The 20,371-nt window shown below is 39.2% G+C and overlaps 1 protein-coding gene across 12 annotated transcripts in view; it reads left to right on the forward strand.

The window, feature by feature from the left end:
* The window catches only part of LOC133568828 (liprin-beta-2-like), a 183,425-nt gene extending 175,605 nt beyond the window's left edge, over positions 1–7,820 (forward strand). For 11 of the 12 annotated variants that reach the window (XM_061920987.1, XM_061920988.1, XM_061920993.1 and 8 more), the window contains 5 exons: positions 2,133–2,255; positions 2,342–2,464; positions 4,572–4,760; positions 7,198–7,365; positions 7,456–7,820. In XM_061920987.1, coding sequence (XP_061776971.1) covers positions 2,133–2,255; positions 2,342–2,464; positions 4,572–4,760; positions 7,198–7,365; positions 7,456–7,509 — 657 coding nt within the window. In that variant the 3' untranslated portion in view covers positions 7,510–7,820. The remainder of the gene's footprint in view (positions 1–2,132; positions 2,256–2,341; positions 2,465–4,571; positions 4,761–7,197; positions 7,366–7,455) is intronic. The other variant, XM_061920990.1, reaches the window with a different exon arrangement.
* Positions 7,821–20,371: the final 12,551 nt, after the last annotated feature.

The raw sequence follows: 20,371 nt of genomic DNA on the forward strand, positions 1-20,371 counted from the left end.
TAGTTACACAACACGACATGAAGCTGCTAGTTACACAACATGACATGAAGCTGCTAGTTTCACAACATGACATGAAGCTTCTGGTTACACAACATGACATGAAGCTGCTAGTTACACAACTTGACATGAAGCTGCTAGTTACACAACATGACATGAGGCTGCTAGTTACACAACATGACATGAAGCTGCTAGTTACACAACATGACATGAAGCTGCTAGTTACACAACATGACATGAAGCTGCTAGTTACACAACATGACATGAAGCTGCTAGTTACACAACATGACATGAAGCTGCTAGTTTCACAACATGACATGAAGCTGCTAGTTACACAACATAAGCTGCTAGTTACACAACATGACATGAAGCTGCTAGTTACACAACTTGACATGAAGCTGCTAGTTACACAACATGACATGAAGCTGCTAGTTACACAACACGACATGAAGCTGCTAGTTACACAACATGACATGAAGCTGCTAGTTACACAACATGACATGAAGCTGCTAGTTACACAACACGACATGAGGCTGCTAGTTACACAACATGACATGAGGCTGCTAGTTACACAACACGACATGAAGCTGCTAGTTACACAACATGACATGAAGCTGCTAGTTACACAACATGACATGAAGCTGCTAGTTACACAACACGACATGAGGCTGCTAGTTACACAACATGACATGAGGCTGCTAGTTACACAACACGACATGAAGCTGCTAGTTACACAACATGACATGAAGCTGCTAGTTACACAACATGACATGAAGCTGCTAGTTACACAACACGACATGAAGCTGCTAGTTACACAACACGACATGAAGCTGCTAGTTACACAACATGACATGAAGCTGCTAGTTACACAACACGACATGAAGCTGCTAGTTACACAACACAACATGAAGCTGCTAGTTACACAACATAAGCTGCTAGTTACACAACATGACATGAAGCTGCTAGTTACACAACATGACATGAAGCTGCTAGTTACACAACATGACATGAGGCTGCTAGTTACACAACATGACATGAAGCTGCTAGTTACACAACACGACATGAAGCTGCTAGTTACACAACACGACATGAAGCTGCTAGTTACACAACATAAGCTGCTAGTTACACATGACATGAAACTGCTAGTTACACAACATGACATGAAGCTGCTAGTTACACAACATAAGCTGCTAGTTACACATGACATGAAACTGCTAGTTACACAACATGACATGAAGCTGCTAGTTACACAACATGACATGAAGCTGCTAGTTACACAACACGACATGAAGCTGCTAGTTACACAACACGACATGAAGCTGCTAGTTACACAACATGATATGAGGCTGCTAGTTACACAACATGACATGAAGCTGCTAGTTACACAACATGACATGAAGCTGCTAGTTACACAACATGATATGAGGCTGCTAGTTACACAACATGACATGAAGCTGCTAGTTACACAACATGACATGAGGCTGCTAGTTACACAACACGACATGAAGCTGCTAGTTACACAACACGACATGAAGCTGCTAGTTACACAACATGACATGAAGCTGCTAGTTACACAACATGATATGAGGCTGCTAGTTACACAACATGACATGAGGCTGCTAGTTACACAACATGACATGAAGCTGCTAGTTACACAACATGACATGAAGCTGCTAGTTACACAACATGACATGAAGCTGCTAGTTACACAACATGACATGAAGCTGCTAGTTACACAATATGATATGAGGCTGCTAGTTACACAACATGACATGAAGCTGCCAGTTACACAACACGACATGAAGCTGCTAGTTACACAACATGACATGAAGCTGCTAGTTACACAACATAAGCTGCTAGTTACACAACATGACATGAAGCTGCTAGTTACACAACATGACATGAAGCTGCTAGTTACACAACATGACATGAAGCTGCTAGTTACACAACACGACATGAAGCTGCTAGTTACACAACATAAGCTGCTAGTTACACAACATGACATGAAGCTGCTAGTTACACAACATGACATGAAGCTGCTAGTTACACAACATAAGCTGCTAGTTACACAACATGACATGAAGCTGCTAGTTACACAACACGACATGAAGCTGTTGTCTCTCCGTGTGTTTCAGAAGGATCTGTCAGTCCTGAAGGTAAACAGCCAGCTGCATCATCTGAGCATCAGGTGTGCCATCCATGTTCTCCACCTCAACAAGTTCCATCCCTTCTGCATGAAGCGCCGACCCAGCACTGACGTCAGTGTTCACTATTCTTTCTTTTACTTGCTGACTGAATACAAAGTTGATGGTGATAAAGTCAATATTGATGTATGTTTCTGAAGCAGTTGAGTGGAGGGGAGGTGGCCCAGTGGTCCAACCACAGAGTCATGGAGTGGCTGAGATCTGTAGACCTGGCAGAGTATGCCCCAAACCTGCGTGGCAGTGGAGTTCATGGAGGTCTGATAGTAAGTATGAATGTTTGTCATGGAGGTCTGATAGTAAGTATGAATGTTTGTCATGGAGGTCTGATAGTAAGTATGAATGTGTGTCATGGAGGTCTGATAGTAAGTATGAATGTTTGTCGTGGAGGTCTGATAGTAAGTATGAATGTTTGTCATGGAGGTCTGATAGTAAGTATGAATTTTTGTCATGGAGGTCTGATAGTAAGTATGAATGTTTGTCATGGAGGTCTGATAGTAAGTATGAATTTTTGTCATGGAGGCCTGATAGTAAGTATGAATGTTTGTCATGGAGGTCTGATAGTAAGTATGAATTTTTGTCATGGAGGCCTGATAGTAAGTATGAATGTTTGTCATGGAGGTCTGATAGTAAGTATGAATGTTTGTCGTGGAGGTCTGATAGTAAGTATGAATGTTTGTCATGGAGGTCTGATAGTAAGTATGAATGTTTGTCATGGAGGTCTGATAGTAAGTATGAATGTTTGTCATGGAGGTCTGATAGTAAGTATGAATTTTTGTCATGGAGGCCTGATAGTAAGTATGAATGTTTGTCGTGGAGGTCTGATAGTAAGTATGAATGTTTGTCATGGAAGTCTGATAGTAAGTATGAATGTTTGTCATGGAGGTCTGATAGTAAGTATGAATGTTTGTCATGGAGGTCTGATAGTAAGTATGAATGTTTGTCATGGAGGTCTGATAGTAAGTATGAATGTTTGTCATGGAGGTCTGATAGTAAGTATGAATGTTTGTCATGGAGGTCCGATAGTAAGTATGAATGTTTGGGTCTGATAGTAAGTATGAATGTTTGTCATGGAGGTCTGATAGTAAGTAGGAATGTTTGTCATGGAGGTCCGATAGTAAGTATGAATGTTTGTCATGGAGGTCTGATAGTAAGTATGAATGTTTGTCATGGAGGTCTGATAGTAAGTATGAATGTTTGTCATGGAGGTCTGATAGTAAGTATGAATGTTTGGGTCTGATAGTAAATATGAATGTTTGTCATGGAGGTCTGATAGTAAGTATGAATGTTTGGGTCTGATAGTAAATATGAATGTTTGTCATGGAGGTCTGATAGTAAGTATGAATGTTTGTCATGGAGGTCTGATAGTAAGTATGAATGTTTGGGTCTGATAGTAAATATGAATGTTTGTCATGGAGGTCTGATAGTAAGTATGAATGTTTGGGTCTGATAGTAAGTATGAATGTTTGTCATGGAGGTCTGATAGTAAGTATGAATGTTTGTCATGGAGGTCTGATAGTAAGTATGAATGTTTGGGTCTGATAGTAAATATGAATGTTTGTCATGGAGGTCTGATAGTAAGTATGAATGTTTGGGTCTGATAGTAAATATGAATGTTTGTCATGGAGGTCTGATAGTAAGTATGAATGTTTGGGTCTGATAGTAAATATGAATGTTTGTCATGGAGGTCTGATAGTAAGTATGAATGTTTGTCATGGAGGTCTGATAGTAAGTATGAATGTTTTTCATGGAGGTCTGATAGTAAGTATGAATGTTTGGGTCTGATAGTAAGTATGAATGTTCGTCATGGAGGTCTGATAATAAGTATGAATATTTGGGTCTGATAATAAGTATGAATGTTTGGGTCTGATAGTAAGTATGAATGTTTGGGTCTGATAGTAAGTATGAATGTTTGGGTCTGATAGTAAGTATGAATGTTTGGGTCTGATAGTAAGTATGAATGTTTGGGTCTGATAATAAGTATGAATGTTTGGGTCTGATAGTAAGTATGAATGTTTGGGTCTGATAGTAAGTATGAATGTTTGGGTCTGATAATAAGTATGAATGTTTGGGTCTGATAGTAAGTATGAATGTTTGGGTCTGATAGTAAGTATAAATGTTTGGGTCTGATAGTAAGTATAAATGTTTGGGTCTGATAGTAAGTATAAATGTTTGGGTCTGATAGTAAGTATGAATGTTTGGGTCTGATAGTAAGTATGAATGTTTGGGTCTGATAGTAAGTATAAATGTTTGGGTCTGATAGTAAGTATGAATGTTTGGGTCTGATAGTAAGTATGAATGTTTGGGTCTGATAGTAAGTATGAATGTTTGCTCGTCGCTCGCCAAGGTCCTCCATTGTCTGTTCTCCAAAAGATGCTGGAGCCTGGCTTTAACGCCGACACGCTGGCCATGTTGCTGAACATCCCGCCTCACAAAACTCTGCTCAGACGCCACCTCAGCACCAACTTCGACAACCTGCTGGGGAGACACGCCCAGCAGGAGAAGCGACAATACGCCCAAGCCGCTGACCACTCGCCACTCGACATTACCGCTAAGATCAAGGTAACACACAACAATAACACTACTTTTACTTCAATGAAGATGACATGAATGTTACATCGTTACACAATAAACATGGCATTCATGTTTTTATGTTGCATTAAACATAACATTCATGTTTTTATGAAACAATAATTATAACATTCATGTTTTTATGAAACAATAAACATAACATTCATGTTTTTATGAAACAATAATTATAACATTCATGTTTTATGAAACAATAAACATAACATTCATGTTTTTATGAAACAATAAACATAAGATTCATGTTTTTATGAAACAATAAACATAACATTCATGTTTTATGTTGCATTAAACATAACATTCATGTTTTTATGAAACAAGAAACATGACATTCATGTTTTTATGAAACAATAAACATAAGATTGTTTTTATGATGCAATAAACATAACATTCATGTTTTTATGAAACAATAAAAATAAGATTCATGTTTTTATGAAACAATAAACATAACATTCATGTTTTATGTTGCATTAAACATAACATTCATGTTTTTTATGAAGCATTAAACATAACACTCATGTTTTTATGAAGCAATAAACATAACATTCATGTTTTATGTTGCATTAAACATAACATTCATGTTTTTATGATGCAATAAACATAACATTCATGTTTTTATGAAACAATAAACATAACATTCATGTTTTTATGAAACAAGAAACATAACTTTCATGTTTTTATGAAACAATAATTATAACATTCATGTTTTTATGAAACAATAAACATAACATTCATGTTTTTATGAAACAATAAACATAAGATTCATGTTTTATGTTGCATTAAACATAACATTAATGTTTTTATGAAACAAGAAACATAACATTCATGTTTTTATGAAACAATAAACATAAGATTGTTTTATGATGCAATAAACATAACATTCATGTTTTTATGAAACAATAAAAATAAGATTCGTGTTTTTATGAAACAATAAACATAACATTTATGTTTTATGTTGCATTAAACATAACATTCATGTTTTTATGATGCAACAAACATAACATTCATGTTTTTATGATGCAATAAACATAACATTCATGTTTTATGATGCAATAAACATAACATTCATGTTTTTATGAAACAACAAACATAACATTCATGTTTTATGATGCAATAAACATAACATTCATGTTTTTATGATGCAATAAACACAACATTCATGTTTTTATGATGCAATAAACATAATATTCATGTTTTTATGATGCAATAAACACAACATTCATGTTTTTATGATGCAATAAACATAATATTCATGTTTTTACGATGCAATAAACATAACATTCATGTTTTTATGAAGCAAAAAACATAACATTCATGTTTTTATGAAACAATAAACATAACATTCATGTTTTTATGATGCATTAAACATAATATTCATGTTTTTATGATGCATTAAACATAACATTCGTGTTTTTATGAAGCAATAAACAGGACATTAATGTTTTTATGATGCATTAAACATAACATTCATGTTTTTATGAAACAATAAACATAACGTTCATGTTTTTATGAAACAATAATTATAACATTCATGTTTTTATGAAGCAATAAACATAACGTTCATGTTTTTATGAAACAATAATTATAACATTCATGTTTTTATGAAACAATAAACATAACATTCATGTTTTTATGAAACAATAAACGTAAGATTCATGTTTTTATGAAACAATAAACATAACATTCATGTTTTATGTTGCATTAAACATAACATTCATGTTTTTATGAAACAATAAACATAAGATTGTTTTTATGATGCAATAAACATAACATTCATGTTTTTATGAAACAATAAAAATAAGATTCATGTTTTTATGAAACAATAAACATAACATTCATGTTTTATGTTGCATTAAACATAACATTCATGTTTTTATGAAGCATTAAACATAACACTCATGTTTTTATGAAGCAATAAACATAACATTCATGTTTTATGTTGCATTAAACATAACATTCATGTTTTTATGAAGCAATAAAAACATCATTGTTTTTATGTTGCATTAAACATAACATTCATGTTTTTATGATGCAACAAACATAACATTCATGTTTTTATGATGCAATAAACATTACATTCATGTTTTTATGAAACAACAAACATAACATTCATGTTTTTACGATGCAATAAACATAACACTCATGTTTTTATGAAGCAAAAAACATAACATTCATATTTTTATGAAACAATAAACATAATATTCATGTTTTTATGATGCATTAAACATAACATTCATGTTTTTATGATGCATTAAACATAATATTCATGTTTTTATGAAACAATAAACATAACATTCATGTTTTTATGAAACAATAAACATAACATTCATGTTTCAATTTTGCAATAATAAACACAACAAGCAGCCAGCCAGGAAAAGAAAAAGTTTTTCCTGTTTTTTTTTTTGTGTTGCAGCCAAAAAAGGTGGTCTTTTCCAACTTGGCTCACTTGCGCAGGAAGCGTCCAGAAGAGTCCGAGGACTACATTTGTCCCGTGGGATGTGGTGGTCCTCAGGACGGATGCACATCAGAGAACCAGATCCACCAGGCCAACATCCTGGATCCTGATGAGTCCACAGACCAGGTGTGACATTTGGATCATCAATGGCAGCTTCCTTCACATTTCACAGCTTCCTTCCTTCCTTCCCTCCTTCCTTCCTTCCTTTGCTTGCAGCCTTTCCTTCATCTTCATCCTCCTGAAGGCCACCAGTGTGACTTGGACCAGTGATGTCCAATTCTCATCATCAACTCTTCCTCTGCAACAAATGTAGCAAAACACGAGTAATACTTCCTTTTTTGACTTTATACTTACACTTTATTTGTACTTAATACACTTCCACTTGGAATACTGTTGCAGTCTTTCATTTAATTATTTTGTGTTCCTTCTGGTTTTTGGACATTCTGTACTAAAGGTAGTAACATTTTGTTTAGAATAAACACAACGTGTGTAAAATGTACTTTATTCTCCAAATATGCGATTTACTTCCTAGTGTACAAATGAATTTAAACATGCAAATAAACATGTTCGTTGTACTACAAGTACTTCCAAGTATTCCTTAAAGTGTACTCACGCTACAATGTTGGTCTGTGTTAGGACACATTTTGTCAGAGTTTGTTTGTGACGAACCCCTAAAAAAAACAAACTTGACTATGAACAAACAAACTGGAAGCAGGGAACAAAAGACCAGTAGGAACGACAAGTAGAACTGACATTGACACAAATCGACACGACAGGAGCGACAATACAGAAGTGACAATAATCCAGCCCTGACTGGATGAGAAGACAGGTCTAAATAAGATCGGGCTGATTGACACCAGGTGTGGCCAGGTGCCGATCAGCAGCAGCTGAGGGTACACAGCACTCAGGGAGACAAACAGGAAACTGAACCAACATAGAGTGCTGACAGGAACTAAAGACAGGAAATACTACACACACACAGAGGAAAAACTCAAACACAACCAAACTGAGATAGGCGCCAGCGCCCCCCGCGACCCCAAAAGGGACTAAGCGGTAGAAAATGGATGGATGGATGGATAAATTATGACTAAAACTAAATTACATTTTAGTCAAAAGACTATGACTAAAACTAAATCAAATTTTGCCGTGAAAACTAACACTGCTCTGCACAAGTTTCCCTTTAAAATTGCCTGGCAAAGTTTCACATAATTGGGTGTGCAGGTCCTACATAAACCTGCACTTTCTTCCACTGTTGTCCAGAATCTAGGGAGATTTTGTTGGCAGGTCATTACTTCATTTATCTACAGAGGCTCGTGTCAACTCTGTTCAAATCAAACTGGGTTTACTTGGAGGCAGCTGGAAGCAGAGTCTGGGTGAGGATGGACCACATCAGGTACGCCACAAGGAAAGCAGAGTCTGGGTGAGGATGGACCACATCAGGTACGCCACAAGGAAAGCAGAGTCTGGGTGAGGATGGACCACATCAGGTACGCCACAAGGAAAGCAGAGTCTGGGTGAGGATGGACCACATCAGGTACGCCACAAGGAAAGCAGAGTCTGGGTGAGGATGGACCACATCAGGTACGCCACAAGGAAAGTTTTGTTAAAAAAAAAAAAATCCAATATTCTCAAGTGTCTTTTATTTTGAAGCACAAAATAAGTTGAAAAATAAAACAAATCTAGAGTTGATAAGAAAATAAGTAAACACATCTTTGGGGATGTGGAATATATTTTAATTCCACTTGGAGTCAGTGTCGTGTTTAGCCACTGATGTACAGAACACGTCATGTTTGTCATTTATCTTTCTTTTTCCTGACTTTATCTTTCTTTTTCCTGACTTTATCTTTCTTTTTCCTGACTTTATCTTTCTTTTTCCTGACTTTATCGTTCTTTTTCCTGACTTTATCTTTCTTTTTCCTGACTTTATCTTTCTTTTTTCCTGACTTTATCTTTCTTTTTCCTGACTTTATCTTTCTTTTTCCTGACTTTCTTTCTTTTTCCTGACTTTATCTTTCTTTTTTCTGTCTTTATCTTTCTTTTTCCTGACTTTATCTTTCTTTTCCCTGACTTTATCTTTCTTTTTCCTGACTTTATCTTTCTTTTTCCTGACTTTATCTTTCTTTTGCTTAACTTTATTTCTTTTTCCTGACTTTATCTTTCTTTTTCCTGACTTTATCTTTCTTTTTCCTGACTTTCTTTCTTTTTCCTGACTTTATCTTTCTTTTTCCTGTCTTTATCTTTCTTTTTCCTGACTTTATCTTTCTTTTTTCTGACTTTATCTTTCTTTTTCCTGACTTTATCTTTCTTTTTTCCTGACTTTATCTTTCTTTTTCCTGACTTTATCTTTCTTTTTCCTGACTTTATCTTTCTTTTCCCTTACTTTATCTTTCTTTTTCCTGACTTTATCTTTCTTTTTCCTGACTTTATCTTTCTTTTCCCTGACTTTATCTTTCTTTTTTCCTGACTTTATCTTTCTTTTTCCTGACTTTATCTTTCTTTTTTCTGACTTTATCTTTCTTTTTCCTGACTTTATCTTTCTTTTTCCTGACTTTATCTTTCTTTTTCCTGTCTTTATCTTTCTTTTTCCTGACTTTATCTTTCTTTTTTCTGACTTTATCTTTCTTTTTCCTGACTTTATCTTTCTTTTTCCTGACTTTATCTTTCTTTTTTCTGACTTTTTCTTTCTTTTTCGTGACTTTATCTTTCTTTTTCCTGACTTGCAGCAGGACGGCAGATGGTGGATAGTAGCCCGGTAGCAGTCTCTCTTGTTTTTGCGCTCGATGTTCATGTCTTTCGTGATGACACGACACCCAAAGTATTTGCAGATGGTAAAAAGTACCAGGACTTTGCAGATGGTTAAAAAGTACCAGGACAGCCAAGTGCAAAAAGGCGACTGCTCCCCGGGTGTTTTCCACTATGTTGTTGTATAGCGGGTAACCAAGCAGAACGGACACCTTCCTGTTGTTGTTGTAAACATAAACATAGAAACAAATGAAATCATATAAAAATTGTACGTTATTGCATTAATTGTATGTTCTCATGATCCTTAAAACAATACTGTCATTTTAAGGAAAACCCTCCATTTTGTGTTTCCAAACCTTAAAAAGCACATGTTCCAAGTAGGACTCACTAACGTACATTAATTAGTACGTAGACATCTTGCGTGTTTGGTTCAAGACTAATCCTTGAAACAAGATTTTATTGCTTTATTCGCATATTCTCAGGATTCCTCAAACAATAAGGTCTGTTTGAGGAGAAACCTCATTTTTGCGTTTGCAAACCTTACAAAAGCAAATGTTCCAAGTATAACTCACTAGCATCCAACTTGAGATATCTTACGTGTTTGCTTCAAGTTATCCTTCAAACAATTATTTTATTTGAATTTTGTCTGGATTGTAAGAACAATACTTTGAAGATGAAGTTGCTGTAACAAGAGCATTATTCAATGGAGATGCATGTGAAACACTTATCAAATCTTACTTGTAAAGTCTTGAGCTGTGGATTAATGCAGGATTATTTCCACTTATTAACTATTGAAGTCCTCTTTTCCAAGTGAGCCAGACTCCTGTCTCGCTCCTCCAGTTGTGCAAGAGTTGTGCATGGTGAGAGCTTGACATCTTCCAGCAGAGGAGCAGGAGGGGAGTGTGGTCCTCTGCCAGTCTCTGACTTTCCTGTCCTCATAAGACTCTAAGACTTGGGGACATTTGTCATAGTTTTTATCAAGGCTGTCAAACCATTGAATATATTTAATGGCGATTAATCGCATTGTTAGTAGTTAACACAAAATGATGGCGATTAATTGCAGATAGATATGATTGTTGACCATTAATAAAGTGTCCCCTAGACCAGGGGCGCTCACACTTTTTCTGCAGGCGAGCTACTTTTCAATTGACCAAGTCGAGGAGATCTACCTCATTCCTATTTTTAATTTATATTTATTTATTTATGAAAGAGACATTTTTGTTAACAAGTTAATGGTGTTTAATGATAATACAAGCATGTGCAACACATATAGATGTCTTTCTTTCATGAAGACAAGAATATAAGTTGGTGTATTACCTGATTCTGATGACTTGCATTGATTGGAATTAGACAGTGGTGCTGATAACATCCGCATTTTCAAATGGAGGAAATAAAAAGTCCTCCTTTCTGTCCAATACCACATGAAAGTGGTTGGATTTGGCATCTCATTTGTCCAACTTGCATACTCGTTTTTAAACACTTTGTCATGAGAGTAGCATATGTGTGTGGCCCTTTAATGTCTGGCAGCAGGTGAGTGACGTCAGTGAGTGTGCGGGTGGGCAAGCAAGTGAGAAAGCGGTCGCTGAGGGCGGGGGGGAAATACATTGGCATCAAACTCCGTAGCTTGCTAGCTTTCTGAGACTCTTATTTTGTTAGCACAGGCAGGATGAAACAGGTCTTTTATGGTGAAGACAGGAAGTGTACAGTCGCTCTTTAGAGTTTTGACAGTAGGTACGGAGTCTCTAGAAATAAAATGTGTTTCTCTGCGTCCGCCCTGTTAGTGATTTTTTTCTTAAATATGAGCTCGCAGCAGCCAGCGTCATCTCACAAGATCCTCGGGTGCCGAGAATGTCAAACAACTGACGAAAGTGAAGTCTTGGTATGATTGATGATTGCTCATTTTTATGTACATTTTTTAATGCCTGGCTTGAGATCGACTGACACACCCTCCGAGATCGACCAGTCGATTGCGATCGACGTAATGCCCACCCCTGCCCTAGATAGTTACTTTTTCAAGTTTTAACAGTTCAACACAAAAAGGACAAAAAAACATTTAAAGGGGAACATTATCACCAGACCTATGTAAGCGTCAATATATACCTTGATGTTGCAGAAAAAAGACCATATATTTTTTTAACCTATTTCGGAACTCTAAATGGGTGAATTTTGGCGAATTAAACGCCTTTCTGTTTATTGCTCTGGTGGCGATGACGTCAGAACGTGACGTCACCGAGGTAATACAGCCGCCATTTTCATTTTCTACACATTACACACACGGGTCTCAGCTCTGTTATTTTCAACTATTTTTTGGAACCTTGGAGACATCATGCCTCGTCGGTGTGTTGTCGGAGGGTGTAACAACACTAACAGGGAGGGATTCAAGTTGCACCACTGGCAAGAAATCTGCCGCCAGACCCCCATTGAATGTGCCAGAGTGTCTCCACATTTTACCGGCGATGACAGACATGGCACAGAGATGTATGGATAACCTGCAGGTGCATTTGCAACGATAACGTCAACAAAATCACAAAGGGCAGTTTTGTTGTTGACTTACGTGCTAATCAGACATATTTGGTTGCGGCGTGACTGCCAGCTAATCGATGCTAACATGCTATGCTAATCAATGCTAACATGCTATTTACCGGCGGTGGTAAAGCAGACATGGCACAGAGATGTATGGATAACCTGCAGATGCATTTGCAACGATAAAGTCAAAGAAATCACAAAACGTGAGTTTTGTTGATGTTGACTTATGTGCTAATCAGACATATTTGGTCGCGGCGTGACTGCCAGCTAATCGATGCTAACATGCTATTTACCGGCGGTGCTAGAATCAAAAAACATAGGACGAGATGTTGAACAGTCGCATGTGCCAAATGTGGAGAGTACTCGCTCGAGATGTCCTTGTTGTTAAGACTGGTAGACAGACAACGTGAGGATGTGGGGTGTTCTTGTGAGTTGTGGGATATGAGACTTGGTCAGGGTTACATTCCAGGACAATTGGACAAGCGACACATCTTCAGTAATGTGCCCTTGCATCATTGGGTGTTTCGGCCCTCAAACACTATACACCCTCCACAATGGTGGCCCGCCGAAGGATGATCAGTCCTCAGTTTGTGTCCCGTGCTAAACTGTTCCCGAAATTCACCCTGTTACACTGCTGTTTTTGGGGCCCAACCCGGGTCCTTACCCTTGAGCCAAATCCACTGGCTGCTTCCAGATGCATTTCCAAAGATAAAGTCAAAGAAATCACAAAGGTGAGTTTTGTTGATGTTGACTTATGTGCTAATCAGACATATTTGGTCGCGGCGTGACTGCCAGCTAATCGATGCTAACATGCTATTTACTGGCGGTGCTAAAGCAGACATGACACAGAGATGTATGAATAACCTGCAAATGCATTTGCAACTATATTACGTTTTCTTCCACCCACATTTAATGCGAAACAAACACTTACCAATCGACGGATTTAAGTTGCTCCATTATCACAAAATGCGAAAGTCCTGATCGTTTGGTCCACACATTTTACCGGCGATGCTAACGCAGCTATTCAGCCATGCTATGGCTATGAATAGCGTCAATAGCTATTCGCTCAATAGCTTCAGTTTCTTCTTCAATACTTTCATACTCCAACCATCCGTTTCAATACATGCGTAATCTGTTGAATCGCTTAAGTCGCTGAAATCCGAGTCTGAATCCGAGCTAATGTCGCTATATCTTGCTGTGGTATTCCCATTGTTTGTTTACATTGGCAGCACTGTATGACGTCACAGGGAAATGGATAGTGGTTTCGAAGATAGCGAAAATAAGGCACTTTAAAGCTTTATTTAGGGATATTCCGGGACCGGTATTTATTATTTTAAAATGTATTAGCTAGTGGAAAAAGTGAATGTTGATATTTACTTCAGAAGGATGCAAATAGAAAAGAAGCATTACATTTTTTATTTACATTTTATTTCTGTGATGTTTTTTCGTTTGTTTTTTGAAAGTTGATTTTGCACTATTAGGTTATATAAGCGTTGTTAAAGCAAATCAGTGTAGCAAACTGAGCAATAACGTTTTATTCATTCGCTTTCTCTTGCTACTTCAAGGCTTGAATGTTTGATTCATTCCTTAACAGTTCGAGATGCTACCTCAGTAGAAGCATTTAAGTCTCACCTTAAAACTCATTTGTATGCTCTAGCCTTTAAATAGACTCCCTTTTTAGACCAGTTGATCTGCCGTTTCTTTTCTTTTTCTTCTATGTCCCACTCTCCTTTGTGGAGGGAGTCCGGTCCGATCCGGTGGCCATGTACTGCTCGCCTGTGTATCGGCTGGGGACATCTCTGCGCTGCTGATCAGCCTCCGCTTGGGATGGTTTCCTGCTGGCTCCGCTGTGAACGGGACTCTCGCTGCTGTGTTGGATCCGCTCTGGACTGGACTCTCGCGACTGTGTTGGATCCATTATGGATTGAACTTTCACAGTATCATGTTCTCATAGACATCATTGTCACCGACGTCCCACTGGGTGTGAGTTTTCCTTGCCCTTATGTGGGCCTACCGAGGATGTCGTAGTGGTTTGTGCAGCCCTTTGAGACACTAGTGATTTAGGGCTATATAAGTAAACATTGATTGATTGATGATTGATTTTACTTTCAAATTTTTTATTGGCCTGTGGAAAAAGTTTATTTTGATATTTACCTCAGAAGGCTGCAAATAGAAAAGAGGCGTTCAATTTTTATTTACTTTTTATTTGATACGTCATTGATATTTTTTTAATTATTATTATTATTTGAAACTCAATTTTGCATGTAACTATAAAGTTATATAAGCCTTGCTTGTTCGATATTCAATGCAAAACTTGTTTGGGTCCCTATTAAAAGGTTCATTTGTTCAACCTTGGCCCGTGGCTTTGTTCAGTTTTACATTTTGGCCCACTCTGTATTTGAGTTTGACACCCCTGCTTTACGGTGATGTTGACTGAATGTCCTTAGGTACTGTTTGTCCTCTATAAAGAGCAAACTGACACAGTTCTGGAGCCTTCCAGTGGTACACTTCTTCTAAATTCCTTGGAAGCGCACCTTGGTATACGTTCTCTTAAACCACTGAGTCTTCTGCTGATCTCTTGAACCGGTTCAGTAGACCAGTGTCTTTCAACCACTGTGCCGCGGCCGTGAGATATAGTCTGGTGTGCCGTGGGAGATTATCTAATTATGTGTTTTTCCAACCTTTTTTGAGCCAAGGCACATTTTTGGCGTTGAAAAAATGCAGAGGCACACCACCAGCAGAAATCACTAAAAAACGAAAGAAACTCAGTCGACAGTAAAAAGTCGCAATTTTTGGATATGACTTTTAGTCATAAGCAAGCATGCATCACTGTAGCTCTTGTCTCAAAGTAGGTGTACTGTCACTTTATTTTGACTTATTTGCTGTTTTCCTGTGTGTAGTGTTTTAGTTCTTGTCTAGTGCTCCTATTTTGGTAGCTTTTTCTCTTTTTTTTTTGTATTTTCCTGTAGCAGTTTCATGTCTTCCTTTGAGACATTTTCCCACATATACTTTGTTTTAGCAATCAAGAATATTTCAATAGTTTTAAATCCTTCTTCGTGGGGACATTGTTGATTGTCATGTCATGTTCGGATGCAGTAAGTCTTTGCTGTCGTCCAGCATTCTGTTTTTGTTCACTTTGTAGCCAGTTCAGTTTTAGTTCCGTTCTGCATAGCTTCAATGCCTTTTAATTAGTGGCAGTACACCTACTTTGAGACAAGAGCTGTAGTCATACATGCTTGGTTATGATTAAAAGTCATATCCAAAACTTGAGACTTTTTACTGTCAACTGAGTTTCGTTTTTTTAGTGATTTCTGCTGGTGGTGTGCCTGCGCATTTTTTCGACGCCAAAAATGTGCCTTGGTTGAAAAACACTGCAGTAGACAGTCTCACTCATCACTCAGTTCATCTGCAGTTTGAACATGCTTGGTGCATGTCGTCAATAGGAAACATTTGCATTATATCAATGGGAAGCTGCAGAAATGGGGAAAGTGTAAGCCTTCTCTGACGTTCCTTTCGGAACATCTCATTGGTCCGTAGAGTGTTGTATCCTGTACACAGTATGGTAGCTTTTACTATTGCCTCGGCTGGTGCATCACAGACCACAACGCATCACAACTCCCATCCCGTTGAATTCCATTTTCAAGAAAATCCTGTATTTCTTCAACAAGTGCACTTATAAATTTGTATAGACTTTGAAAGAGCAGATTTTAAGGTTACGGGGAAGATGTAAGACAGGCCACCGCGTGATCCTGCAACGTTTGAACAGTGGAAGGACATCTTTTTTTTTTAAATACCTCCAGTGTGTTTATTTTTTTCAATGTTGTTTCTGGGTAGAGGTTGATTTGGCCTTCAATAGTTTTCCTTAAAGGCCTACATATAAAATCCTACACGGTCTAGCTCCATCCTATCTTGCCAATTGTATTGTACCATATGTCCCGGCAAGAAATCTGCCTTCAAAGGACTCCGGCTTATTAAATAAATGATAAATGGGTTGTACTTGTATAGCGCTTTTCTACCTTCAAGGTACTCAAAGCGCTTTGACACTACTTCCACATTTACCCATTCACACACACATTCACACACTGATGGAGGGAGCTGCCATGCAAGGCGCTAACCAGCACCCATCAGGAGCAAGGGTGAAGTGTCTTGCTCAGGACACAACGGACGTGACGAGGTTGGTACTAGGTGGGATTTGAACCAGGGACCCTCGGGTTGCGCACAGCCACTCTCCCACTGCGCCACGCCGTGATTCCCAAAGCCCAAAAAAAGTCTGCGGGCTATTGAACGTTTTCCGTTCGGGCTCCAGTACTCTGGAATGCCTCAGTAGAAGCATTTAAGTCTCACCTTAAAACTCATTTGTATACTCTAGCCTTTAAATAGACTCCCTTTTTAGACCAGTTGATCTGCCGTTTCTTTTCTTTTTCTTCTATGTCCCACTCTCCCCTGTGGAGGGGGTCCGGTCCGATCCGGTGGCCATGTACTGCTTGCCTGTGTATCGGCTGGGGACATCTCTGCGCTGCTGATCCGCCTCCGCTTGGGATGGTTTCCTGCTGGCTCCGCTGTGAACGGGACTATCGCTGCTGTGTTGGATCCGCTTTGGACTGGACTCTCGCGACTGTGTTGGATCCATTGTGGATTGAACTTTCACAGTATCATGTTAGACCCGCTCGACATCCATTGCTTTCCTCCTCTCCAAGGTTCTCATAGTCATTATTGTCACCGACGTCCCACTGGGTGTGAGTTTTCCTTGCCCTTATGTGGGCCTACCGAGGATGTAGTAGTGGTTTGTGCAGCCCTTTGAGACACTAGTGATTTAGGGCTATATGAGTAAACATTGATTGATTGATTGATTGATACTGAAATGAGATGTTCTTATTTGAACGGGGATAGCAGGTCCATTCTATGTGTCATACTTGATCATTTCGTGATATTGCCATATTTTCGCTGAAAGGATTTAATAGAGAACATCCACGATAAAGTTGGCAACTTTCGGTGCTAAGAGAAAAGCCCTGCCTCTACCGGAAGTCGCAGACGATGACGTCACATGTTTGATGGCTCCTCACATATTCACATTGATTTTAATGGGAGCCTCCAACAAAAAGTGCTATTCGGACCGAGAAAACGACAATTTCCCCATTAATTTGAGTGAGGATGAAAGATTCCTATTTGAGGATATTGATAGAGACGGACTAAAAGAAAAAAAAAAAGTTACAAAAAAAATGTGATTGGGACGGATTCTGATGTTTTTAGAGACATTTAGTAGGATAATTCTGGGAAATCCCTTATCTTTCTATTGTGTTGCTAGTGTTTTAGTGAGTTTAATAGTACCTGATAGTCGGAAGGGTGTCTCCACTGGTGTCTTGACGCACAGTGTCTCAGGGGAGTCGACGGCAGCTGCATGGACGGACCAAGCTCAGCTTTTCTCCGGTAAGAAGCGACTTTTTAACCACAATTTTCTCACCGAAACCTGCTGGTTGACATTCCGTCTTGATTCATGTTCGCTTTGAACGCGCTCTGATCCATAGTAACGTTTCACCTCCAGGAATTTTAAACAATGAATCACCGTGTGTTTGTGTGGCTAAAGGCTAAAGCTTCCCAACTCCATCTTTCTACTGTGACTTCTCCAATATTAATTGAACAAATTGCAAAAGATTCAGCAACACAGATGTCCAAAATACTGTGTAATTATGCCGTTAAAGCAGACGACTTTTAGCTGTGTGTGTGTGCAGCGCTCATACTTCCTAAAAACCCGTGACGTCTTGCGTACACGTCATCATTACACGACGTTTCCAAGATGAAACTCCCGGGAAATTTAAAATTGTAATTTAGTAAACTAAAAAGGCCGTATTGGCATGTGTTGCAATGTTAATATTTCATCATTGATATATAAACTATCAGACTGCGTGGTGGCTAGTAGTGGCTTTCAGTAGGCCTTTAAACCACAGTGGACATACTCCTTTTCTCATGCTACAATCGACCTGAGTTCTCTTGGGGTTGCAAGAAGGGTTCTGGCCATTGAAAGTAACTCCGGGTGTCCATTGGCTTTCAATCCGCCAAGTAGTTCCTTAAGTGATGCGTGTACAATCTTGTTTTTAAGGGCCTAGTGTTGCCCAAAAAAAATCCTGAATGAGCATTATGGGTAATGTTCGTTGTGAAGGTCGCAGGTGTCATCCATTGGTGTGTCACACATTTCCAAGTCCGGGGTTTCCCCTACAGGTAAACGATCGAGGCGCAACGCCACAACAACATGAATGCTGCCACACCTTCAAAATATGTTTTTTTCTTGATTTAAAAAAAATACACTTTTTTTTAAAATGAAAACAAATTCTCACCACCCCAAAAGGTACAAGTGGTAGAAAATGGATGGGTGAAAACAAATTGAAGTGATATATGGTAGGAATAGATAGAGAGTACAGGGTTTCCCACACATTCATTTATTAGTGGCGGCCTGCCACGAAAGAATTACGGCCGCCACAAATAAAATAAAATAAAATAAAAATAAAAAACATTTAAAAAAAATATATATATATATATATATTTATTTATTTTTTTTCCGGCTTTTGACTCGCTCGACCGCTCATAAAAGCAATGGGACTCTGTCTGTGAATGGGATTTGTATTTACATATTATATAAATATGTAAATGTTATATAATTATGTATATAAATATGTACAAAGTGTTGTAATTATATTCCAACTCGGTGTTCTTCTTGGTCATCGCCGCCGCCGCTGCCACCAGGGGACCAAAAGCAATGGATGTCGAGCGGGTCTAACATGATATTGTGAAAGTTCAATCAATAATGGATCCAACACAACCGTGAGAGTCCAGTCCAAAATGGATCCAACACAGTAGCGAGAGTCCTGTCCAAAGTGGAGCCAGCAGGAGACCATCCCAAGCGGAGACTGATCAGCAGCGCAGAGAGGTCCCCAACCGATACGCAGGCGAGCGGTCCTGACTCTGGATGAGCGGTCCACCCTGGGTCCTGACTGTGGATGAGCGGTCCATCCTGGGTATTGACTCCGGACGAACGGTCCATCTTGGGTCCTGACTCTGGCCAAGCGGTCCATCCTGGGTATTGACTCTGGACGAGCGGTCCATCCTGGGTCCTGACTCTGGACGAGCGGTCCATCCTGGGTCCTGACTCTGGATGAGCGGTCCATCCTGGGTCCTGACTCTGGATGAGCGGTCCATCCTGGGTATTGACTCTGGACGAGCGGTCCATCCTGGGTATTGACTCTGGATGAGCGGTCCACCCTGGGTCCTGACTGTGGATGAGCAGTCCATCCTGGGTATTGACTCCGGACGAACGGTCCATCTTGGGTCCTGACTCTGGCCAAGCGGTCCATCCTGGGTATTGACTCTGAATGAGCGGTCCACCCTGGGTCCTGACTGTGGATGAGCGGTCCATCCTGGGTATTGACTCCGGACGAACGGTCCATCTTGGTTCCTGACTCTGGCCAAGCGGTCCATCCTGGGTATTGACTCTGGACGAGCGGTCCATCCTGGGTCCTGACTCTGGATGAGCGGTTCATCCTGGGTATTGACTCCGGACGAGCGGTCCATCCTGGGTCCTGACTCTGGCTGAGCGGTCCATCCTGGGTATTGACTCTGGACGAGCGATCCATCCTGGGTATTGACTCTGGATGAGCGGTCCATCCTGGGTATTGACTCTGGACGAGCGGTCCATCCTGGGTATTGACTCTGGACGAGCGGTCCATCCTGGGTCCTGACTCTGGATGAGCGGTCCATCCTGGGTATTGACTCTGGGCGAGCGGTCCATCCTGGGTATTAACTCCGGACGAGCGGTCCATCCTGGGTATTGACTCCGGACGAGCGGTCCATCCTGGGTATTGACTCTGGATGA

This window comes from Nerophis ophidion, linkage group LG14 (assembly GCF_033978795.1).
Source record: "Nerophis ophidion isolate RoL-2023_Sa linkage group LG14, RoL_Noph_v1.0, whole genome shotgun sequence".
In the NCBI taxonomy this organism is placed as follows: Eukaryota; Metazoa; Chordata; class Actinopteri; order Syngnathiformes; family Syngnathidae; genus Nerophis; species Nerophis ophidion.